Source organism: Perna viridis, chromosome 11 (assembly GCF_037379345.1).
Source record: "Perna viridis isolate PV_CMFRI_1.1 ecotype Kerala chromosome 11, ASM3737934v1, whole genome shotgun sequence".
Taxonomy (NCBI): Eukaryota; Metazoa; Mollusca; class Bivalvia; order Mytilida; family Mytilidae; genus Perna; species Perna viridis.
In genome coordinates this window covers 31,475,151-31,501,661 of record NC_142455.1, presented here as the reverse complement: position 1 = coordinate 31,501,661, position 26,511 = coordinate 31,475,151, and the positions used below count along the sequence as shown (strand labels likewise).

Genomic DNA, 26,511 nt, shown 5'->3' with positions numbered 1-26,511 from the left:
GAAATAAAATAATGGAATAACCCAATATGTTTGATTGAAGCTTTTAACCTACACTTTCTTTGTGACAATTCTATATTTTATTATAAGTATATTTATTTGTTCTTTCCTGTAAACTATGAATAGAATGTCCTAAATAAGGGAAATCCAGTTTGTCTGGGACAACTTCTAATCAGAGTTTCTCAGAGATTTTTTTCTCTAATTCAAATATTTATGTCTATACTAACAATCATTTTTTAAACGGTAAATGTTTGAATTTACCATTATTTAAAGCAATTCTTACCATTTATGGAGGTGTTTTATTTTGGGTAATTGTAGTTTAATTAGAGAACTGTGCTATATTTGATCTGATTAGTATTTAACTGTCTCTTTACAGGGAATCATGTTGACTTAGGACTTAAGGTAGACAGATAGAACCAACAGGTTAGTTCAGGTGAAAATCCCTTTGATCTTATGATCAAGGTAATTTGTTAGTTTTACACTTTGTAATATTACCAAATAATATTGAGTTTATCAGGTAATTGTGATAAAATCAGTGGAGAACTGGTGACACATGTGTAGGTGTTAGCAGTAATTTATTGATCATAAAAAAGAATAACAGTCATGTATTGTTCCTAAAATGTAAAGATACTATTAACTCTAGTATATTTTATGGAGCTCAAGAAAAGGGACAAATTTTTTAATCTGGCTCTCAAAAATGTGTATGAACTAATGAAAAATAATGATGTTTTACAACATTTACAACAAGTTAAATATTCAGACTGACAAAATATTCCAAATGACAGAGAGGAGAAAGTTCTAAACAAGTAACATGTACAACAGATTAGTAATGGTACTCTCCTTGAAATGTTTAGGTTTCCCACAAGCACAATACCTAAACACATGATAAACACTCACTAAATGAATGATAAAAAAATGCTCCAATCATGCATTTAAACACACAATAAACAAATGCTCGCAGCGTGTGTTTAAACGCATCATAAACAAATGCTTTAAGCATTTGTTTAAACACACGATAGTAAAATGCTCACTGCCATATATGAATGATGAAAAATAAATGAAAATTAGTAATGGTACTCTCCTTGAGATGTTTAGGTTTCCAGCAAGCACAATACCTAAACACATGATAAACGTTCACTAAATGAATGATATACAAATGCCCCTATTGTGCGTTTAAACACACAATAAATGAATGCTCCCAGTGTGTGTTTAAACGCACCATAAACAAATGCTTTAAGCATTTGTTTAAACACACAATAGTCAAATGCTCACTGTGATATATGAATGATGAAAAATAATAATATTAACAAAAAATGAAGAAAGAAAAAAAAAACAGAAAATAGAAATAATGAAAATACAAAAAATAATAATAGCAAAATACAAAAAGATAACAGTTATATAAATGAAATAATGAATGTACAAAAATAAATGACACACTTCTATCATACGTTTAAAGAAACGCTCATATCTTGCATTTAAACAAACGATCCTAGGATGCATTTACATGAACACTTCTATTGTACGTTTATTGTTTGGTTAAATGAACGCAAAAGGATGTATAAACGCACAATAAATGACACACGAACGCGAAAATAGGAAACGTGAACGTCTCAAGGAATTTAGTGAGCAGAAATTGACTTAGTGTATTGAGCAGGGCCTAATCCAGACATCAATGACAAGAGGAAGTTTTATTAAATTTTAATTTTAAAAATAACAATTCTTACATATTTGTCTATGTAATTTGATACAAAAACTTCTCATGAGAGAAGTGAGTACAGAAGAAGTTTTTACTCATTTCTCCCTCTGGATTAGACCCTGTTGAGAGAGCTTACATGGCTTACATAATGCTGTAGATTAAAACCTGTCCAAACTGAACTCTGACCTATCTACACCAGACACTTTAAAACTTTTTTATAATGGTTTAAATGTATTTTTTACTTTGGAACACATCTCTTATGTGACCCAATTTTAAAGTCCCAAAGGGCACTGTTTAGACAGGTTTCACTGTGTATTACAAACATGTTTACCTATAACATTAGGTATAAGACATTGAATCTTATTCCATATGAAGCTGTTGTAAAGGATATCTGAAGTTCTCTTGTTTAATATTTTAGAGTTGCACAAAGTGGAAAAATGTAGTAAAAACTGTTATCTTGTTGTACTTACTTGTGATGTGTTTTTTTGGCTTGGTGATTTTCTATCTGATGCTGTTCACATTATAATACCATTTTACTTGATTCTACAAAAATCAGCCCCAGGGAGGGGGCATCTCCTCAAATAGTGACAAACTTTGTTATTTAATGGTATATATGGTTATCTCGTACACTGCGTTATCTGTCATTTTGGAATAATTAATTAAATTTCTGATCATACTGAACAAAGAGTGATGTGAATTATTGTGTAAGGCCATTAAATATTTTGATATCGTGAGACAGGTATTTTGCCCTATTTAGTCTCAGTATTGTAATTAATTGACCCAGGATAATGTGATGGAGACCTATCATTGGTTATATCTAACAGTAATTAGGTATAACCTTTATGATAATATCTTAAATGCATTATCTGATTTTCTGATGTATGATTGATTTTTGGGTTTTAAATCCTTTGAGTACAGCTGCCTTAAAGAAAAATAATTGCTTCCTAAATGTAGAAAATCCTGTGCATACTTTAACCAATTATAGTACAGTTGTCAGCAGCAGCAGTCTGGTAAGTAATATGACTATTTAGGGATGCTCTCAAAATAGGTATTGAGAATATTGAGATCCTTATATTTTGCTCATTTTATATATGAATGCTCGTTACTGGCTGTGCTGCTGTACATTTGCTACTTTGGTTTTATTTTTTTTACAAAACAAATCTTTCTGAAATCTTCAATTCCTATAGGATGTATGTATATAAATATATGTACTTTGATTCATTAGTTATGAGAAAGCATGGGTTAAAATTAACTTTCAATAGTGGAAGGTCTTGGACTTTTCTGAGTTGTAAATCAATAGTCTGCTTGAGGAAAACCAAAAGTCCTCAATAAAGTGTCGATGAAAAATGTTAAAGGTCCAGGACCCAGGTCTAATTTTAGAAATTGAGGATCCCAGACTTCGGACCACCACTAATATTATTCGGGTTTCATAAGGTACATGTTGCTAAAACTTCTCACTATTTGATTTCTGGTATAGTTTGAGTGGCAACTTAACTTAAAATTATTGTTCTCTTTTGGATCATATACTTAACTTCTTTAATGTCATGTATAGTCTGTTAGGTGATGGACATTTTGGATCATATACTTGATTTCTTTAATAACAATGCCATACAGTAACTAGTCTGCTGTCATATCAGTTGATTTATTATTTTTTATAGATCTACATGTATGATCTGTTAGGTGATGAACTTTTGATCATGTTCTTGACTTCTTTAATGAATTATAAAGTACCTTTGCCTTACGACTTACATATACCTTCTAATGTTTAATTTTATTCTGTGGTCGTATCATGCTACAGTTGATATAGATTTTTTTTATGGATCTTTCATCTGGTAGTTAATGACCTTTTTAATTGTTTTTGTAATAGATCCATATTTGGTGGGATAAAAATGGTGAGGAAATGTTAATTCAGCCAAGGGGAACTTATTAATGTAAATCCTAAAATTTAGAAATGTTTCAACTGATAAATAAGGAAATATAATACGAAAATAAACATTTAAAGGGTTGCCAGCTGTCCCATTAATCATAGTTTGTCCTTTGCTATTGGCTTACTGTTTTTGATGGAGTGAAGTCAATGTGCTAAAAAGTGTAAGCATATACTTTATGAAATGGTTATTATCACAAATATCTGTTTGAACTGAGAGTTTCTTAATATAAATAGGATCATATCTGATAGGAGCAATAACATGACACTTGCTGCACTGGAATTCTCTCATTGGATCACTTATTTTAATTTTGTCCTCCACTCCTAGTTGGAAACCAATCTTTTTTACAGATTATCACAGGGCAGTTTGAATCATTGCTTTTCATCCATTCATTTATTTGAATTGTACAGATCGGTAGCTTTAAATCTACAAAGCTACCCATAAAACTTTTAAAATCAATTTTCAGAAGTTGTTAAAGACTACAAAAGTTTAAAACTCTTAGTAATAGTTTGTCCTTTACCTGCCTCTTTAATCTATTCAGGTAACAACAAAAACTCGTTAATTACCTGTACATGCAGGTATAACACTGGATGATATCATCTGGCTGGATTAAAGCTTTTGTGTCACTTGGAATAACAGATGTGATATTTAGTCTTTCCTGAATTCCTCCTTGATTAATCTACACAATAATAGTAATATGGATTTCTAAAAGATTTCACATTTTTATGATGTTACAGTGAGACATGACTTATAATAATAGAAATGTCTAGCTGATGTAATCGGAATTGTTGACATATTTGGGATTTGTCATATTAGTATGAAAACTAAAAGGTAAGGATCTTTGCTTACTTAGTCCATTTATTAGATATGGTTTGAGTAGAACTTTTACATATGAAATAGGTTGGGGGTGTAGGGAAATTTATGTGGGGGAGAATTACTGAATTTGGTTGATATAGTGTGTACATACAGATTGTTCAGAGGTAATATTTATAATATGATATATTATGTTTGAAAGGGGATTACTTTGCAGACATTTAACATTGGTCCTCAGGTTTCTGGAATTGTTGGAAACTGGGGATCCTTATCCCTTTTTATTGTTTGTTGATAACTGCCTCATAAAAATAGGCAGGTGTATAGGAGTAACTTGTTCAACTATTTAACTTGTAAAAGACCTTATAAGAACAAACCCTTGATGACACTTCAGTAAAACTTGTGTAAAGTAAACATCTCTCAGAATAATGGTTTTGTTCAGTTAAGACAGGTGTTCTATTTACAAGGGTTCAAAATGTACTGACACTGACTGACAGTACGCAGAAGGCTCTGGTAAAGGCTACAGTTTATACTGAGTTTGGTTTAGACAGGTTTACAGTTTATACTGGGTTTGGTTTAGACAGGTTTACAGTTCATGCTGGGTTTGGTTTAGACAGATATACAGTGCATACTGGGTTTGGCTTTAATCTGTGTGATACATAATTCTTGGAAGGGGAGGTAATATAACATATCTGTTGTACATGTTTAGTACAGCACTATGAGGATAGTTCGGTTTTAGGTAGTAAGACTTGTTCATGAATTCATGGATTAAATATGGAATAGTATGAAATGGCACTCTCATCTACTAAACAAACACTTATGTTTCAGCTGCCATAAATCACACATGTCAAACAGAAAAAAAATGTAATGAAGACATCCTATTTTTAACTTTAAAACCTGTAGACTTATGGGAAGCAGTGCCTCAGATACAGCTGAACATTAACTAATTTAATTACAAGTTTTTTTACAAGCTGGCAAACAGCTGACACCTGAGTTCCATCCCTCTCTCTGTCACCATGCAGACTTCTGTATACTGGTAGGTGTATTTACCATGTGATTCAGTGGAAATATCCCTGTGTTGAAGGGGATCAAATGTTTTGTAGCTACAAACAAAGGACATTGTTGAAACATTTCAAATACTTGTGGTTATGTTTGTCTAGTGAACCTGCAATGTGATACCTCTGTGTGCAGCATGTCACTATCCTTACTTAGGTAGCATACAGGTAGATACAATGTAAGCAATACACTTTATTTTACTGATTTGAGTCCCATAAAGGGCAGAACCACTTAAATTATTACACTGTCATATCCATTAAATGGGAAATAAATGTAGATATGCATGTCAGTAGTGCAGCTAGGAATTGTTGAAGGTTTTGGAGCTTTGACTGACTGATAAAGAGTTGCCATACCCATTTAAGGGTCCAACTCATTGAGGGGACCAATTCATTGAGGGGACAAACTCATTGAGGGGATCAATTCATTGAAGGGACTAACTCATTGATCTGTTGGAACCAACTCATCGAGAGGACAAACTCATTGAGGGTACCAACTCATTGAAGGGACTAACTCATTGATCTGTTGGAACCAATTTATTGAAGGGACCAACTCATTGATCTGTTGGAACCAACTCATTGAGAGGACAAACTCATTGAGGCTACCAACTCATTGAGGCTACCAACTCATTGAGGGTACCAAAACAAAGAGGTTTTCAACGACATTTATTTGTAATTATGTGTATTCATTTTTATGTTTATAATCCAACCTCTAGTTTTTTATTGTCATGGTCATTTATCATTGACATTTTTCTCTAGTCAACATAGAATTTCATCCCTTACCCCAAATATACCTCTGTATGTACTTTTGGACTACCAGTTACTTATTAGTCCCCAATTCCCAAAAATACATACATATAATCTTGTATTTCTTTGTCTCAGATTTACTGATAATGAGGACATGTATAATGACTGTTGAAACTCCCATGGTTTCATCCTGTTTCGTGTAATCTTCATATGAAATTGAAAACAGAACTGGAATATGTATGTTACTTTAGAATATGAAACCTATGAATCTGAATGTAATAAATGACATAGTACTCCATCAGGATTTATAGAGAATACTGATTCTTATTGGTGTTTTGTTGTTGTGTGACCAAGATGATACAGATGTTCTATTGAGTTTATGGATTCATACACATACTCATTAACAGTGAAAATTGTAACTATATTGTACATGTTCATATAATTGGTTATGTATACCATATGTTTTTACTAACAAAGAACATAATTTGGACAATTAAAATTCCTGTGTTTGCAGTTTTGAATGTGCATGAGATTTTATCACTAATTTGATACTATGCATGTTTATAAATATGATGATAAATTTTATAGTGCCTAATCCAAGGGAAGGGTTTGTGGGTGTTGGAAAATGTTGGGCAAAAATGACCAAATGATAGCCTGCACCCCACTTTTAAAAACTTTTAGATCCACCAATCTAAACCTAAACAAAGAAATTTAGCTGTACATCCTCTGTTTTTTATTACAAGAAAATATACCTTGAAAATTCTAAGATGCCTCCATATTTCTATTATTAAAATTCTAAGATGCCTCCATATTTCTATTATTAAAATTCTAAGATGCCTCCTTATTTCTATTATTAAAATTCTAAGATGCCTCCATATTTCTATTATTAAAATTCTAACATGCCTCCATATTTCTATTACATGTATTAAAATTCTAAGATGCCTCCATATTTCTATTATTAAAATGTTCTGTGTATTTTATGCATGTGTCTATGGCATGGACTGATTTTGGTCTATGGTCATTTCAATGGGTTTAAAGGTCAAAGTGATGGTATGCTTACAACCTGCTGAGATAGTGATGGATTGTTTCTGAAAAAGTCATGTTTCAATGCCTGCTTTATATCAGTGTGAATGACAGGTTTTTAATTTCAAATTTTTAAGGTTTTGTGAGGTCAAATGTTGAAGCTTTTGATGTGTTCATTTCTAGCATTGCTTGGGGTACAATCTTTTTAGCCAGGATCATCAGGCCAAAAAAAAAGTCTTGTTTCCTGCTACTAGTAAGAGAAAAAAATAGGGTAGATAGGTACAGAAATTATTTTATTTTTCAAAACACATTTTGCATTGAGTTAATGAGGAAACATTCTAGACTTTAACAATGCTTGAGTCGAAATGGCAGTAAAATGTTAAAGGTAGGCACAACAGACAGGGGTAGGTAGGGTGGCAGAAAACAGACTTATGATTATTTTTTTGGCCTCATATGCTTAGGAATTTCTCAAGGAGTTGGGGCCTTGTATGAAAGATTGACACTATGTCCTTTTCAACTACCTGATAATTTATGTCAATTGTTTAATGGAGGATTTCTTTGAAATTTTATAGAAGGGATAGGTTTCAGAATATGTAAGTGAGATATTTTCAACACTTTAGTGTTAATATGGAGATGATAATAGCTTTTTGTGTGTAATAAGTATTCATGAATTTCTATATTATATTTAATTTTTGATCACACATCTGTTGTGCTCTTTTTAATGAAAAATTAAATTAAATTGAATTTTGGTATGGAAATGGTTACGTCTATCTTTATGAAGTCCTGTACATATGCACTTTACATTTGTCAAGTTAGAAAAAAATAAATTGTTGTAGCATATGTTGTAGTTGTCATAGCCTGCTGTTGCTGATCAGTTATAGGAGTGTTGCTATGATCTCATAAACCTTTAATTTAACCTTATGAACTTCAGAGGCTACAAGTGAGGGTAAGAGGGGGTATGTTTAGACCTGGGGATGCTGTTAAGAATTTGGAGTGAGCTTGGATTGTTCAGTAGTTTTGATAGCATTGCCTATTATCCATTTTCATGTCATTGAGCCCCATCCTTTTCATTCACCCTTCACACAGCAGTAAGATTTTCCCTTCAGTCAGAATCTTATGAAAAAGCCTTGATATTACTGAATATGAGCTGAGAAATTTTCTCTGTGAAGATTATTATTACTAGTATATCTGTAGCCAGTAAAAGGAGATTTCCTGATTTGTTTTTGTGAATGGAAACATACTGTGTTGTTCAAAGTCATTGCCAGTTATAAACAAGTAAGGTTTGTGGATATATCTTATTTCTATAAAATAAAGGAATGGATTGATACTATACTGAACAAGAAAAGCATAAACTTTTGTAATTTAAATTAATATTTTTCTAAGTAAAAAAACTTAACAAAATAAAGACTCGAATCTTAACAATGGAATAGGGAGCAAACAGCTACTATCGACAAATTAGGGTGGCTTGAATGATTTGGTAAAAATTATGTTCATCAATTTTCAAGTAACAGTGTTGGAGATAATGTAGAATAGTTACAGTTAAGAAACCAAACCCGTCTCCCCATCTCTCCCATTTATGTTTGTCAACTAAGATGCGATTACTGACTTCAATGTAGTGGAGTAAATACTAAAAGAAAAGTGATTCAGTACAAATATGTCATTAATTATAACAAAACTAAAAACTAGTTCATCACTGTTATAACTATTCATGTTCAGGGCTGACCTTTAATATTCTCCATGAATTACTGAAGACATTCAGTCTGACCTCAATGGTAATGATGCATCAGTGAGACCAAAAAAGTTAATCACACTATAGATACAGTAAAAGTATGTATTTGATTAAATTTTAGTCCCATTATTTTTAATCTTATATCCAATTATTACATGTTGAGTGAAACCCTGTCTAATCTGAACCCCTTTTAGACATGGTTCACCTTGGTTCAAGGTACAAATAGATTTTAAAAAGTGTCTGATATAAACAAATTTTCAGTTTATTCAGGGATTGTTTTAGACAGTTTTAACTGTATTTCAAAGCAAAGTTTTTTTTTTATATATAAAATTTGTATTTGATTACACATCTGAACCATCTCAATCTATAATTACTTTATTTTCTATACCAATTACAGTATGGCAAAGTTGACCTTTTGATTTCTATCTTAATGAATTTTCTCATTGAATGGCAGACAACACCCAGTCTGACCACATCAGCTTCTAAATCTGGTGCATCAATAAACTTGGGACATGCTGTGGCATGACCTGAGTGAGTAAAACATTCACATCATGTCAACCTTATTAAAATCTTGGTTAAATCTGATACTGTGACTAAAGTTGTCAACCATCCTTAAAACTGTCACAAAAAGATAATTCATTCAAACAAATTTAAAACTTTTCATTTAAGTTAGGGCCTAAAAACCTTCTGAAAAACATGATAGGATTAGAGTGTATTCTACAGCTATTCCGTTTGTAAATTTAGTTACATCCTTGCAGTAATTCAAAACTATCTTTAAATTGTACCATGTTCAGACAATCCTGGCTATGATATAGGTTCTGGTGATCACTTTCTAAGTTTAACAACCAGAGTAAATCTTAAAATAAAGGCTTGTGTTTTCAACATTGATTTAAAACTGTCATTTTATTTTAATCAAAATAATACTTTGTCAAGTTGAAAACTAATACCATGAATGAGAGTCCTCAATCAAAGGAATGTGAACAAAAAGTTTGATAGATTTTTTAACTGTACAAACCCTTGGCTACATAGATTTTTCTATATCGTTACTGAAAGTTGAAATGTTGACAAGTTTTAGTATTGATTTCAGATAGTCAAACATTTGGACCAATAATGTAGTGATGGGTCCATTAAAACACGCTGGTGAAAATATAATTATAATGTATAACAGAGTATAAAAGCTGTGATATGTAAGTGTGTTAAGCATTACAATTGATTCAGGTTTTATATCAGTCTATAGTATGCAACATTTATGTGAAATTTAATCTCTGTAATTACTGAATTTTCTAATGATGGAAAGCAAGTAGATGGCAGGTTCTGTTTAAATATCATGCATGTGTTTGATTCATATCTTAATTACTAAATTGGAATGTATAAAATATTCCAGGTTATAAAGAAATCCTAGACACCATACATGTAAGTCTTAGCTATATCTAGATTACTGTTGGTATATTTAGTGCAGTTAGGTTATAGGATTTCTTATGATTCTGTTTTTAGCAATACTTTAACTTGTATTAATATTGTACATTAATACTCTAAAATGCATTATTATTTTTTATCGTTCCAAACCTTTCCCTGATTATGTTGGATATCAAATTCAGCTTTCCAAGCATTCTTACGTGTCCCATTCAGTCATCCTAGATTGATTAACTTTTCTCATAACAGATTTTGATGAAACTTGAATAGATGGAAGCTTAAATGCCAAAAATGACACTTATGTTTTTTGAGATGTTTTTTATTTCTGTTTATGGATGTTGATGAGCCTTGTATGGAGTCTAGTAGGACCTTGTGGAAAAATACATGCAAATTGAAAGGCCTTTCTGGCCATTACTAATGAATATATCTGATACATATAATATATTAATGTTATACATGTATGTTATTGATGCATTTCAATTTCAAAACCTGTGTGTATAACAAGTTGTGCATGAAAGAAGTTCATAAATCAAAAACTTTGAAAGTATAGTTTTCTCAGACAGCAGATCTACACTATATAATAAAAATCTATATTTCTAAATAATTTCGCTTTAAGAGTTATGTCCCTTGGAGAAACCTTGAATTTTTGACTGGTTCATATCTGTTACCCAGTGTGTTTGTTAAAGGTACCAGTACATATCTGTAACCCAGTGTGTTTGTTAAAGGTACCAGTACATATCTGTAGTATCTGTCTGTATGTCACAATGCTCAGGATGATTGATATTGACAAACATCTGTTTATTATGGTAATTATAGATATATACTGATATAGATTTACAACAGATTGGTGATGGAGATCAAGGTTTTTTTTTGTATATTACAAAAGATCAAAGAAACTTGTAAAAATCTAAGTGCTGAGGCACTGAGGCAAGGAAGACATCAAAGTCATCAAAAATATTCATGTAACCAAATTGTAAGCTAAATAAACCAATCAAAACTTCGTCCTTTTAAAAAATAACCATTTGTTTTAACTCAGTGTATATTTATACAGTCCGTTTATCAATACATATTTTTGGATCTTCTTTTGTTCTTTTGTATTATTGCTTTTGGTATTCCTGGCGGTACACGTACGTTGATGTTCTCAAATTTCCAAACACTTGAATCACCATTTCTTACAAAATACGAATTCTACTGAGAATCACTGACAATCAATATTCGATGAATTTTCAAAGTAAGAATGTATCCACAACTCGAAATTTCGGTTTGGAGATGCATGTAGTAGAAAGGAATCCTGTAGACTGGAGGAAGTTAAAACAATATCCCCCATAACCAGATAGATCATACAAAGTGGTTTGAAGTGATGAGTTTAAAAGTCATTTCATTTACTAGACAAAAACCTAAATACAGAAAATGGAAAACTTGCTAAGGATATTGCTTCAGGGCTTCTTCCATGTATGATTTTAGCGACCTGCTGATTTATAATGATGTTTGGACCCCCATTTCAAAATCTCTGGATCATTCCTGAATGTTGATTTATCTATGAGCAATTAATGTCATATTGTTAAGTAGAAAACAAATTAGATACATGTATTACTATATTACAAATATCATAATTACATGTGTGAAATCTTTAATTGATACTGTGCTGCATATGCCAGTAACCATAGTTGGAGTACATGCACATGTATTTTTGTAGTTTTCAGTGTAAAAAGCTTGTTCACAGACATACAAATGTAAACTGCAAATTTTGCTAAGAAATATGACTACACTGTTCTATACAGGCAATAAAAACAGTATACCTATCACCAGTTTTGAAGATTTTAAATACCTGTGTACAAACAAAGTATATGAATAAATAATGTATACCTTCAACACTTACCTAGTACATTGTACATGTAAGAATGTCCATGAAAATCAGCTCTTAAAAAAGGTCTACTTTTGGTAGCCTTGATATCCAACACATTTTCACTACACTTTCATTGCCACAGAATTTCTAACATAACTGTGTCTTTCTTGTGTCATGAAAATCTTGTTTCTCATTTTATGATCTGCATTTTAAATAAATGTATCTGGTATATCTTGACAATGTACTAAAAAAGAACCATATTGATAATCAGTTATGACTTACATGGATATAATACACATGTATGTGTAACTTCCATACTGAATAGTACATGCCAAAATCTGTAACATATGCAGTGTCAACAGGAGACTGCTATATCAACTCAAGGGTCACTGGTCCGCGGGGTGATATAGGTCAAGGGTTGATTCTGTATATTGAACAGATTTTTGCATGTCATGTTCATTCTTTCTTACATTTTATCTGTACAAAATGTTCTTCAGTTGTGTTCTGTGCAAGGTGTGATATATGATATGCAATGTATATGTCTAGGGGTGTGATGTAGGGTATGCCATATAGGTCTGTTGGAGTTATTTAGAGAATGCGGTATAGGTCCATGGGTATGATATTCAGTATGTGATATAGGTCTGGGCGTGTGATATAAGGTATGCAATATATGTCTGTGGGTGTGATATATAGGGTACTTGAAATGTGTTTAGGGGTGTGATATATGGTATGTGATGTTGGTCTAGGGGTGTGATATACAGAAGGCAATAAAGGTCTAGGGGTATGACATAGAATGCAATATAGGTCAAAGGGTGTGAGATAGAATGCAATATAGGTCAAGGGGCATGACATAGAATGCAATATAGGTCTAGGGGTGTGATATACAGTATGAAATATGTCTAGGAGAGTGATATACGGTGTGTGATACAGGTCTATAGGGTATGCGATATAGGTTTATGGGTGTGATATAGGGTATGCGATAAAGGTCTATGGTTGGTGTGGAAGTTTGGATTTTAGGAACATGTACTCGTACAAGTGTATGTGTTATGTGATGGCTCATGTGTCCACTTGCATCCCAAGGACATTACTTTATTTCACGGGATACCCCTCCTTTTTGATAGTTCAAGATTACCTACTGAATGTGATGAATATGCCACATGACATGACCTCCTTTCATCCTTACCGTTGATACAGAGACATTGTTTATGTCTGCTTTGAAATCATAATAATTTAACAATTCTGTTTATTTTCTATTATAAATACTTCATTGTTTGCTACATGTATGTACAAGTGTGTTTACCATTTTATTTTATTTATGTACATGTACATGTACATGTAGTAATTAACATATATGTACATGGTGCTTGCATTTTATGTGCAGAGGTTAAATTCCTGGGATCAAATTAATCACACATGAAATTTTCCAATAAAATAAGGGGTGCCAACCCCATGCACCCTCCCCTGGATCCGCCACTGTAATCTATACTTACTACACAAAAGGTTACATTGCAGCTCCGAAAATCCGTCATTAGAAGCTCCCGACATCTTCATTAAAAGGGTCAGATTGAGAGAAATAAATTGGAAAATCTCGATCAAGCTTTCCTCCCTGCGAATGTTCGGGTCAATTTGACAAAATAGTCCAGCTCTCTGTGTCAAAAATTTAAATAGTAAATATCATATAATCATTGAAATCTTGCAGTTCTGCACATATTAAATAGCCTTAATATCGTTACACGCCCATGTCGTACGTAAATTAAACATCACATATTTGACATGGAGTATGATTGGCAGCAGAGCGATATCTTAATGCAAACTTTGCAAGGAGAATAACTCCCAGAGTGTTATTTTGGTAGTTATATGTTGAAATGTCTACCTTGGTTACGTAATTTGGTTGCCGATGATCTCTAAGTCAAGTTCAGTCTATAAGTAGACTTCCTTGACAGAAATGAGTAAATATGTTATCAGTGGTATATGCCTTAATGCCAATGAAAATGTCATCAATTTTCCATTGTCTCACCTCTCTTCTAATGTATTGGTGCAATGTGCAGTACTTTCCAGTGGCCTACTATATTTACAAAGATATTGATACATGACTGATAGAACTACATAGCTCTTATCAGAGGTCTTTAGCACAGAGTCTGCAGTTAAAACCACAATCTTCCTAGCTTTTTTCTGGAATGTTTACCCAATGTCCATAGCAGTTGTTTTCAGAGGTTATTCTTAGCTCTATCTGTCGTAAGTTTAGAAGTTGATACAGTTCACTCTTTATATGAGTAGTTGACACATAATGCTGATTGCAGTTGCTAGTAAATGAGTTGACACAATGTCCACAGCACTTTCTAGTTTTGTCAGATGTTTACAGCATTTTGGGATGGTTATTAGTCAGTACAATATTCATCAGTACTTGTCAATGAGTATCAAAGAAAACATAAACAAGAATCATAGCAGAAATATATACATAGATGAAAGATAAAAGTTATGAAGGTAAAAATAACTACAGTAGACACCTGTATTGTTTATTGACGATACATGTAGATTTATTGATGGTATTTATTTTGGGGAACTATGCATGGTAAATATGCACTTAATCAGAGTTCCCAGCAGTTAGTATTTTTACTGTTAGAAGTTAATCAGGTGTAAATAGTTTGGAATGATATTTTTGGCTTTCATAGTATGGTTTTTCTTCAGAACAATTAGGTTCTTTTTTCCATTGAAAGAAATCTCTTTGATAAGTATCTTTTTGAATATTTGAAAATATTGTAATGATTTTGATATATTTGTAGATGATGTTGATGCAGGGATTTAGACATGTTTTCTGGCATGTTAGCAGAATCTTGACTTCCATCAATCAAAATCTTGCCAAAGTTTAAACTAAAATTGATATTGAACTGTAATTAATATTAAATTCTATTTTTATTGAGGTATTGAAAAGGCAGACAAAGGAATGTCTATATTTTACCAACACCTGTTGGGATTGGATTTGTAGCACTGGTTTTAGCATTAAAAAAATTAGAGGTGCTTTCCATCAGGTTTGTTTCAGTAGAACCACAGATTTTCTGATCACTTTCCATCAGGTTTATTTCAGTAGAATCACAGATTTTCTGTTCACTTTCCATCAGGTTTGTTTCAGTAGAACCACAGATTTTCTGTTCACTTTCCATGAGGTTTATTTCAGTAGATTCACAGATTATCTGTTCACTTTCCATCAGGTTTATTTCAGTAGATTCGCAGATTATCTGTTCACTTTCCATTAGGTTTATTTCAGTAGAACCACAGATTACTGTTCCGTTATTGGTTTCAATCATATGGTCTGGTTTAAAAAAAAAAGCACCGGATCAACTTAAAGTAGAATTGTAGAAAGAAGGCGTGAGGGAACACTACAAAATAAGTAAAAGAGGAAATTGATTGATTATTTATTATGGTTTAATATCCAATGGTAGATATTTCATGGAGAACCATTGACCAATTAAACAGACCCTGCCTTTTACTGACACAAGGAGCCAGATCTTTGTTGTGCTCGCTCACAGCAACATCAGCCTGCAAAAAATAAAATAGGAAATAAATTATTACCTGAATAGGTAGCTACTTCCAGACTCATCATTGAAGCTCAGGCATTTACTTTGGTTTCCTTTATTGGTTTACATTGAAGTTCAAAGTTCAAGGGTTATTTTGATTATGTATGTTGTAAGAGCATCTTCATGTCTGAACTAGGTTGGAATTCAATTTTTTCTCTATTGACAAATGTTAATAACTGTATATATTACAGTAATCATGTCTGTTGAATGCTGTAAACAATATAGAGTATAGATATAGAATCTTACTTGTCAAACATGATATATTATCATTTGAGGTTTGATAAATATTTTGCCCATGAATAGTCGGATATGTTAAATATGGATTGAATAATGACCTGTTAATAGGAATTCTAAATTGATTAAATACTGGAATGTGACCTTGAACTATAATGGCAGTCTCAAGTTTTAGGATCAGTAGATAGGAATTGTTACTTTGAACCCATTTGAGAATAGTGAAAAATGACCTTGAACCCATTGGAAAATAGGAAAATGATCTTGAACTTCATTGCAGTGATTGAGAAATGATGAAATGTTACCTTGGACTGAATAAGTTACATTGATTGGCTTTGGATCAGTGGTTGTGTGTGTGTGTTTGGGGGGGGGGGGTGGGGTGGGGTGGGGGGTTCACTATCCGGAAAGGAATTTGCAAACCTTGAAGTGGTTATTCCGTGGTAAATATTTAGTATTACATTGATAGGTCTTAAGAAACAGATATCATGAAAGAATGTGCTGGGTTTAAGGGGTCATAGTAACGAAAAGAAACTATCTAAGAGGTAATAAATCATAGACAATTTAAAGAAAATAGAAAATCAGAGTCCTAGATTGCTTGGATTTGCCAGTAGTTGCCAAGAAAATAACAGCATAGGATGAGGTAATAAACAGAAATTAATGTAGATTCCACATTAAAGTAAGTGTTACAGGAATTCTGAAGTAGGGAAGCTGAAACACCTGGGACATTTTCTGTAGTATAATCATAGTGCAGACATTATCTTGACAATCTCTTCACCTTCTCTGATGCTGACTTTACTTTACACAGAATATGATGTTAATGTGCTGCTGAACTCACTCTCTTTGTTGGTGTTTATATAGAACTTAGATAAGTTGACAGCTGTATGTTGTGTGTAAAATATTACACACACTGCTCCGTGTAACTTTGGCAATAGATCTGCCATTCCTTGTGGTGGGTTGTCACATATGGTGTCTGATCTGGTCTCATGGGAAGTCTCATTATGTCTTCCACAGCTTAATTTTTTCCTCAATTTGATGAAATTTTGTTTTAATTTGAAGTTGTATAGTGTTCATACCTCTTCTTTATGGCAGATTTTATGACTGGAATGGATTCTTTATAGAGAAGAATATTTACTTTTAGTGTGTTTCAAATATTGCACTATGTTGTACATTGATGTTAACAAAGGATATTAGGTTGTAGCAATACTGAATATTCTTGGTTTAAAATTCTCTTAATTGTATGCACTTATATGAAGCAAAATATATTTATTTTTAGAGCTTCCCATATACTCATCAAAATAGCTTATTGGTAGTTGTCCTTTTTACTGAATATATATGGTGATAGGACTTGATAAGTTTAATCTTTTGATGTCTTATGGATTCTTTATAAGCAACAGTTATTATTTATTTTTTTGCAATTGTCTGACTAAGTATTTAAGACTATAGACAGGTGTTCTGTCTGGTGTGTGCACAGAGCAGGTGCCCTTTGTTTATGTTTAACTGAGTTGTCTCCTCTTGCTACACCAGGTGATGTGTAATCAAATTAGTCTATCACCTCAACATCTCTAATTAAGTGCACATGACAAACTCAGCAGCTAGTCATTGCGACCTCAGACAACCTTGAACCTTAGAGTTGCCTCCCCTTGGCTGTGTACCAAACTTGTTTCCCAGTCAATGGAATAATGTAATTGTAAAACTAATTGATCTGTATGAACATAATGTGTGTTTATAGTACAGGAAAAAAATCTATACGGTGATGGGGAATATAAACACTGCACCATAAGGTAGGGATTCTGTATTATTTCCTACTAATTGATTTTTTAATTGATGATGGGAAAACTAATAACTGGTACCTCCTACACGGGATGTAATAATACATACATGGTTAGATTGACTTATATTAGGAAAGCTTACAGCATGCAGACCTTATTTTAGATAATTGTCTATGGAATATTGCTGGATTAGTTCTGAAACATTATAATGGTTGATTGAAGTATTTGGATGCTTCTTGTGCATATTTAGATTCAGTTGTTGAATGATATTTTTCTGAAGTGTTGGACTACCTATTACATATGGATGCATTAAGGTAAGACTGCAATACAAATTCATAGTTCTGCATTAAAAAATAGCAATATTAAGTTTTAGCAATAGAAGTTGTGATTACCTCATTTGAAATTGTTGGATATCAACAGAATTGATAAGAAAACGGAAATATTCATTAATCTGACAAAAATCATGATTTTTTTATTCAAAACATGAATTGAATAAAACATGAAAAGAATGAAACTTCAATTGATTACATCTTGGTGGAGGGAAAATGCATGAAATTGGATGATAAGGGCATGCATGTATTTGTTGTATAAGAAACTGGCAAATTTGATTCTTCATGATTTTTTCTATTGATTGTGTCCAGCAAGTCCGTTGTTAATACCTGTTTTTCACAATGTCTGGTTTAGTCCAGTTTGTAATTTTTATGTCATTCCTGAATAAATCTCACAAAGATTTACTGAAATATATCTATAAAGTGCAAAAAATATGCTGAAAACTAGGTGAAAATCAATATTCAACTTTTGAAAAATATGTCACCACGAATCTTAAAATTGTCTGGCCTTATACATGAAACAGTAGGTGACCTAAATATGAGGTCAACTGTACCTAGTCCTCTTGTAAAATTGGTATCAAGAGAACTTGCTTATTAATGGAGTTTTAATTTTAGCAATGAAGTTTCAAGGGTTTCCTGCTTGTTGACAAAATCTGACCTTCTCTTTTGAGAAGTTCTTGAGAAATTGGCTCTGAGTTGTGTTTCATGTTTATAGGCATGTACAGTGTTTCTGATGCTTTGATGAAAAATAAAGTAAGAGATGATTCAATCACTGTAAAAGTTTAAAGCTTATCTTTTGCATCATGTTGAATGTTTTAGAGTAACATCAGGACTGTAGTGAGAATTATATTATAGGGGTTAGGTGGGGGGTTATTTGGAAAAAATAACTTTCATAGTGTGTAATTAATTTTAAAACTCGTTTGCTGACCAAGAGGATTTACAGTAACCACCAAAACCCTTGAGATAGGCCTGTACATTTGTTAATAGGTCCTGGTTGTCATGGCAATGTTTAATTCTGGAAAAAGCCTTTTCAGCAGTGTCCGTCAAGGACTTGTTTCAAGAACTAGGGTCTTTATTTAGGAAACCAGGATTTCAAAAGGAAATTTATAATAAAATTTATATCAATTCCAGGTAGTCAGGACTAACAAGCTCGATGAAACATGGATATATCTATACATGTATTTGTATTCATCATGTTTTATATTCTCACTTTAATATGTTGGTTTCTTGACAAAAAATGTATATTTATTTCAAGCTCTTAGTCATAATAAGAATATAAACATACCATGTGGAATTTGATTTAAGAGTGTGGCTTAACTAGAGAAATTACAAAAAAGGTACCCCTTTAACTATACAAGTGTTATATGAATTCAGATTTATAGAATCAGACTTTTGTTCTATTCAGTATTATTTTGATAATCTGTGTGAGTGCAGTCAAGGAAATATTTTTGTTGTGGTTATGCAGATCAATTTGATACAGACAGCTAGACCATTAACTGAGATGATATTTTATTGGAATTCTTGCATACTGTAAAAATCTATACTCCCATGAGATTTACATAGGAAAGCTTAATATTGCAGTTAGGTAAGCTGAGTTTTATCTGACTTGATTGAAAGTTTAAATTGAACTGAATTAGACTTTAATGTAGAATTGTATATTAAGTATCAAGGAATTAGTGATATTTGGAGTTGGGAAGGAATTTTATCTGTGATGCTGAAAGATTTGATTTCTTTATTTAAATGTTTTGAATTGAAATTGCCTTTTCTTTTACAACAGTAACTCATCCATTCAAAAAAGGATGTTTTGCTAGTGTAAGAATTGTTTTAATATATTCAATAGCATTTAAAGTGCATACCTTTAATTTCTGACTTTACCATGTCTTTTTTAAAATAAATGTCAGAACAAAAGGCTTCCATCTGCCCCCTTCTGTACATTAAAGTCATTTTTTATTAAAAAGAAATGGTATGTGCTTCCCAAATTTCTTTTGAGTACAATTTTTGTACTGACAGTCATACTTGTTGCTCAATTAAGTCAACCACAATAGCTCCAAGCACATTATCTATGACCTGATTTTGTGTTGCCTCTGTAGAGCAAGGAATAGCATTATTTATTTTGCCTGACATTGTGTAATACATATATAATATCTTTACCACATGGATATGATTAATGTTACACCAGTGGGGAAACTGGATGGTAGATATTCATCTCAGTGCAATATGACATTCTCCCATTTAGCTCAGTCACTTATGTCCTTCTGCTTTGGGTAGAAATTTCTACTACATTGTCAGGTCCCAATTACATTGTCAGGTTTCAGCCACATTGCTAGGTTCGGGACACATTGTCAGATGCCAGCTATATTGTGAAGTTCCAGTCACATTTTCAGGTTCCAGTCACATTGTCATTGTTAGTTGACATGTGACCTTTTATAAAACTTCACAATTTGTAATTTTATACTGATTAGGAATGGCTATGTATAAAGAACCCTGCATGTATTATAAAGGATTTGTATAATGCACATATATAGGTTTCATTGTGTAAAAGGCGAAATATCGGATAAATTATCTGTGATACTAACACATGGCCATGAGCTGCAGACAGTGTGTTTATATGCCAAATAGATAATATACCTAACAATCAACACAGTTGATATCTCTATTGTGATTTTCTATAGAGAAAAATGATTTTGGTAAGAACTGTCTGTCTGATAAAACACAGGAAGTAGTGAAATGTTTCTTTTATTGAATTCTCTGTGTGATACTGAACAGTCAAGAGGATCTTGGCGGGGAACAAGCACTATACAACACTTATGCTAGTCAATATAAAAACATTTACTAGTGTTGTGTACCACCAATTGAGATACAGAGATACAATGTACTCGTTTCAAAGCTTTGGTAATTTTATTAAAGCCAATTTTGGTGTTATCAAGCAAGAATTTAGTGAAATTTATTACGACCTCAAGTTGTCATGATTAATGTCTGTGTTCATCATGTAAAATTATTCATGTTCAACATTTTTGAAATGATGTATAGTCTAAGAGAGATAACTCTAATTTAAGATATGACATTTTAATTGATTACATGAAAATCTTCCTTCCTATGAAATCTGAGAAATAGATTCTCATGATTCTGGTGTTGATATCCCACAATAATGATAAACACCCTGTGTGAGAATTCTATATTTAATTACATTTTCCCTGATGAAAGAAACATGTGGGTATATCTAATGCCAGTGAAAGTGAATGTTAGCAGGGAAAATATTGCTGCAATTTTATCATTGGTTATGAAATTGCTTCTGGTTTTGTTGTACTGAACTCATTTCTCCAATTCGGTCCTTACAAAAATAATTTTTACTGCCTACCATGACATTTTAACCTGGCATGTCCATTGGTCTGGTGATATTTCATTTTTTGCAGATTATTCTTGTCTTGCATCCTTGCAAAGTGGTCACAACAATATTATGAAACCTACAAATCTATCTTGAAGTAAAAAATTCAATTTGTTAAGTATGATTTCCTTGCATTGGACACAATACATGAAAAACCTGACTATAATTTACACATTTTTTAACATGGGATAGACTTGCTACAAGTCTCTCCGCAATATATATTTTATTTGATTAAATATCATTACTATCAAATATTCATTCACTATCCAGCTGCTGTACAGAGAGACTTGTATAATATGCAGAGCCTGTGACAACAGCTGGATAGTGAATGAATATTTGATAGTAATCAGATAGTATATATATTACAGAGAGACTTGTAGCAAGTCTAAACATGGCACTAAAGATGCCAATAACAAGAATAAAGTTATCTATTAATAAAATACAGACCAAAAACAATAAACATGTAGTAGCATTCTTAGTAGTTATAAATTTTCTACAAAAGTGAAGCTTTAGTAAGCGCAATTTCTCTGGGGAAAAATATGTGCAATATTGTAGTGGAATAATTATTAATGCTGTAAGTTCAAAGATACATATGGAAATTGTGAAGGTTTGAAGTCTCAATACATAGGTAATGTTTTTTAAGTGAACTTTTGAGCCAACATGAATCATCTGAATTGTTTTTGTGTGGCTGGACCCATTCAGAAACTGTATGGCATTCTGGGATTGCTATAATTCATTATGTTCCTGATTTGGTCAAGACGTATTCATGAGTTACAAGGATGGAATTTGAATTTCTGAATTGGTCCATTCATGAACATCAATCTGAACCTTGGTTTCCATGGATATGATATTGCTATTTACTATAATTAGACATATGTCATTAGACAGAACTTTAAAGAAGGTAGAAATTCCAAAAAATAAAATAAAGTAAAATAAAATAAAACCGACTTCTGTTATATTTTGCAGGATGGAAGAGGAGGAGTGTTATTACAGAGGAGAGAGTGAGATAGAATGTGACAGTGAAACTGAAGATCAAGATGTTGACCATGAACTGGGACAATGGCTAGGTCAACTGGAAACACTAAAACAGGTAGGTGCTGCTTTGGAATGGAATAGTTATGTGGGTACAATAGGTATGGAAGGGATTCTGATATTGAAAATAATTATTTATTCATGTAGAATATTGTGGTACTTATAAGAGTTTTGATAACCCATCTTATTGTACCCCTGCGAACAAAGTTTGGGGGTATATAGTTTTCACCCTGTCTGTCTGTCCAAACTATTCTCTAAGCAGCTGACAGTATTCTTGTGAAACTTTGTGGGATGAAACATAACTTCATGGAGATATGCATAATATCAGGAATTTATGTTTAGACAAAAAATGTAGAAATGATGACTGTTGAACTTATTCTGTTCACCATAAAAATTGTGTCCAATATGAATTGTATGTCCACATTGGTGCCAAAATGTACAGGGTTCAATAGGCTTCTCAGGGTATTAGTCCCGAAAGGGGCAATGTCTAGTTTAATGCTGGTTCTATGAGGATTGTGAAGATTCCACATTTCATTGTTTGAAATTTGAAATGACTTCAACATAAGTTATATTGTTAATGTAATAAGCAGAACAAGCATTATCTGTGAAAGTCAATGTTGTGCTAATTTCTGTGACAATTTATTGCAAGCTTTTAAGTGAAGTATATTTGGTGTTGGTGATAATTTGTTTTGGTAGATCAAGTTTAATGCTCAGCTACCAAATATCTACATAAACCGATTTTATACAGTCTTGTATGAAGCTTAAGAAATAAAGTATAATATCAAATAGTATAATATTTTACAAAGATGGGGAATTTTGTTGTAAGAATTATGTAATAAATCATAGAAAATAGAATTATTTTCTGATCCAGAGATCTCTATCGTTGCTTTGGTGTTGTAATGACTCATACTTCAATGGATTCCATAAATATGATCAGGGAAACTCTTTTCAGAAATACAATTTATATGGACTGGAATTACTTCATAGAATTACTTCTCCTCGTCTTAATATTGTAATGTCTTAAAGATTTGTTTACATTGGTTTGGATTAGATTCAGCAGGGAGATCTTTATAATGGGAGACTTTGGTCTACAATAGTGAATAATTGGACAAGAGAAATATCTAACAGGGGGTTACTTTGGTTCAAAATGTTAACAATGTGGGGGATTCTCCTTCATTGACACTGTCCCATGTGGGAGGTTTTTACCTAAAAGCAAAAATTTTATGTAAAAATTTAATTATTGTATTTATACAGAACATGTAGTAAATTAAACCAAAAATCTTTCACAAATCTTACATTTTTTACATGGGAGATTCATAATGTTTCTTTAGTTTTGTGGGGATTCTCCCTCTAATGTGGGAGGGTTAACAGGTACTGTGAAAGTACCATTGTTTGTGGGTTGCCAATTTTCATGGTTTTGTGGGTTTGGTAAACATGCAATTTGGTACCCGATGAAAAAGAAATTTCCTATTTATTTGTATGATGTAGATGTCAAATCCACAAATTCAAGAATCTACAACTGACATTTGTGTAGATTGCAGCAGGAATAAAACAATATAAAAATACATTGGTAAAATTAGTATTACATGTATTTGACTATTAGTTAGTGTTTTTGCAATACTTCATATTTAATAGGTGAATGTTTTATTTTATGGGGAAATGGAGATTTTGGTCTTAGATGGTTAGTTTTTGTCTAGGTTTTGTGGGTTTGTGTTGGGTATAATTGTTGTGGTGAGAGTCAACCAGCCCCACACGTGGTGAGAAATTTCCTCCCCAGGAGTCAACCAGCCCCACACATGGTACTCCAAGTATTTCAATACATGTAATGACAAATAAATTTGTATTAATTCTAGCTGCTCTACAGATTTTCCAACTCGTGTGGTTAAAATTCAATAAAACTGACATAAAAAATCCTGAATAATCAATTAGTCCTTAGTTTAGAGAATCTAAGACAAAATGAGAGTTAATTAAGTTAGTGGTTTTGATAATAGGGAATTGGTTTGGTAAATCTCTGACATTTTGACAGATCTGACCAATTAGGGCAATTATATTGATACAATTGGCAAAACAGTTCATGGTTTTATTATCCAAATTCCAAATTGATCTTAACTGTTTTGGTGCAACTATACAGTGAATGATTCATTTATATTCCAACTTCAAAGTAAAATTTATGACATTTAAGAGCATTCATGATAATTTTATGAATTCAATTAATTGATCTTTGTCAAAAGCATACCTAAATAATTGCCAATAAACTATACAATTGGAAACATTTTATTTGTATCAAGATGGAAATTTACATAAAATGTGATGGGAAAAATGTATTGATACTGTAAATGGTTTTGACAGTAGTATGTTGTGCCCTATATCCATGATACTGGTTTTCTGTCAGGGATCTGTCAGTCTGTCTTGCCTCAGGTTTAGGGTTGAGCAAAGCATCTATCATGCATGTCATTGAGACTTTACTGTGACATAGCTGGTTTTTGGGGAAAGTTTGTGACTATAGCAGTCATATGAAGAAGTGGCTAGACAGATCAAGCCTTAAAAAATAATGTATGTTTACAATAAGTCATCTAACCTTATTTTCCAAATGCCAAACCTTACTTTTTTCCACTAAAATTTTGCAAATTTTATACAATGTAGCAGTTTTAACTGATGTCCAACTGAAAGATTTTATTGTTGAAAATCACCAACAATTAGTGTGCTAAACATATCAAAAACGTAAGGGATGAACAGGACTATTTTTAATAATTGCGACAAGTGGAAAATGAAGATTTTGAAAATATGTGAGTCAATTCTGGTATGGAATAAGTCTATTTCTAAATTTGCAAATAAAAAATAATAACAAAAAAACTTGCAAATGAACCTTTTGTATTTTTCATACCTTTCTGGAAACACACAAATTTTGCTTTTTGAGGTTTCATAATTTTTGTGAAAAGTGAAAAAAAATTTGCTTATTAACTGCAGCAATCTTTAAAACGTGATCATGGCACAAATTTAAAGAAAATCAATCAAGAAAAAATAATCAGAATGGCAGCAATACTAGAGACTTGAGACCATACTGTACTGAGTAATTCTTTATAGATAATATTTGAATCAATACTGGTAGGGAACGAGATGATTTCTGGGTTCGTTAGTTTGAAAATAGTTTACATTTCAAAAACCAATATATTTCAATGTATTCTGACATTGATTTTTGCTGAGTTATTGATATAAGTTATAGAATAACATAATCTGGGAAGAAGTGTGGCCTTGGTCTTACACTGAAAAATAAAAATGCATGTTGCCCATTGTATAAAGCATAACATAATCTGAGTAGGAGTGTGGCCTTGGTCTTACACTGAAAAATAAAAATTCATGATGCCCATTGTATAAAGCATACTTGTTGAGGATATTTTCAAATTAGCCAAGTCATTATGCTACAGACTGCAAGGTTCTTGAGATTGAAAATAGAACTGATTACAGAAACCAACCTATTTGTATATAAACAAACATGAATTCTGTTTCCTGGTATTATTGATATGGTTTATTGATTGATCCAAAGTCACATGTAGAATAGTCATGTGTGGCTATGGTTTGTTTTGTTTATATTTGTTTTGGAAAATTTTGTTATGTTTCCTTTTTTTAAACAAACTATTTAGGTCAAATGGTTAGATATAAAATAAGTAGTGTTCTTAGCAATTTCCTGTCATTGTGCAGGCTTTAAAATTTCTACCATCCCCTCTTTGAAACGTCTTTAGATTGTTTTATTCTTCATTACTGCAGGGATTGAATTTAAGAAATATTTCAACACGCTAATTTCAGCAAGTACAAAAATATTCCACATTCTAAATCGGTGTTCCTTCATTTATTTCTTCACTTTTCTTGTAAAATTTGAAGTCTTACAAGCAAATTTTAGCAAGTGGAAATAATATTTTCTTGAGAAATTGAATTTCAACTGGCATTTAGCAAG

General features: G+C 32.2%; 1 protein-coding gene and 1 long non-coding RNA gene across 8 annotated transcripts in view; one reads left to right on the top strand and one right to left on the bottom strand.

Annotated features, from left to right (window-relative positions):
- LOC148603727 (uncharacterized) overlaps window positions 1-26,511 on the top strand; it is a 92,983-nt gene that overhangs the window by 5,914 nt on the left and 60,558 nt on the right. For 2 of the 7 annotated variants that reach the window (XM_088552229.1, XM_088552222.1), the window contains exons 1-2: window positions 4,123-4,449; window positions 22,494-22,617. In XM_088552229.1, the coding sequence (XP_088408355.1) occupies window positions 4,436-4,449; window positions 22,494-22,617 (138 nt within the window). In that variant the 5' untranslated portion in view covers window positions 4,123-4,435. Of the gene's footprint in view, window positions 1-373; window positions 421-3,756; window positions 3,782-4,122; window positions 4,450-10,363; window positions 10,393-17,675; window positions 17,826-17,959; window positions 18,128-22,493; window positions 22,618-26,511 lie in introns of those variants that run through there. The other 5 variants (XM_088552224.1, XM_088552226.1, XM_088552228.1 and 2 more) reach the window with 5 other exon arrangements.
- Window positions 11,170-13,885, bottom strand: LOC148603728 (uncharacterized). The gene is made up of 2 exons (XR_015916544.1): window positions 13,729-13,885; window positions 11,170-12,482 (listed from the first exon to the last, which is right to left on the bottom strand). It is a non-coding gene; the product is annotated as an uncharacterized LOC148603728 (long non-coding RNA).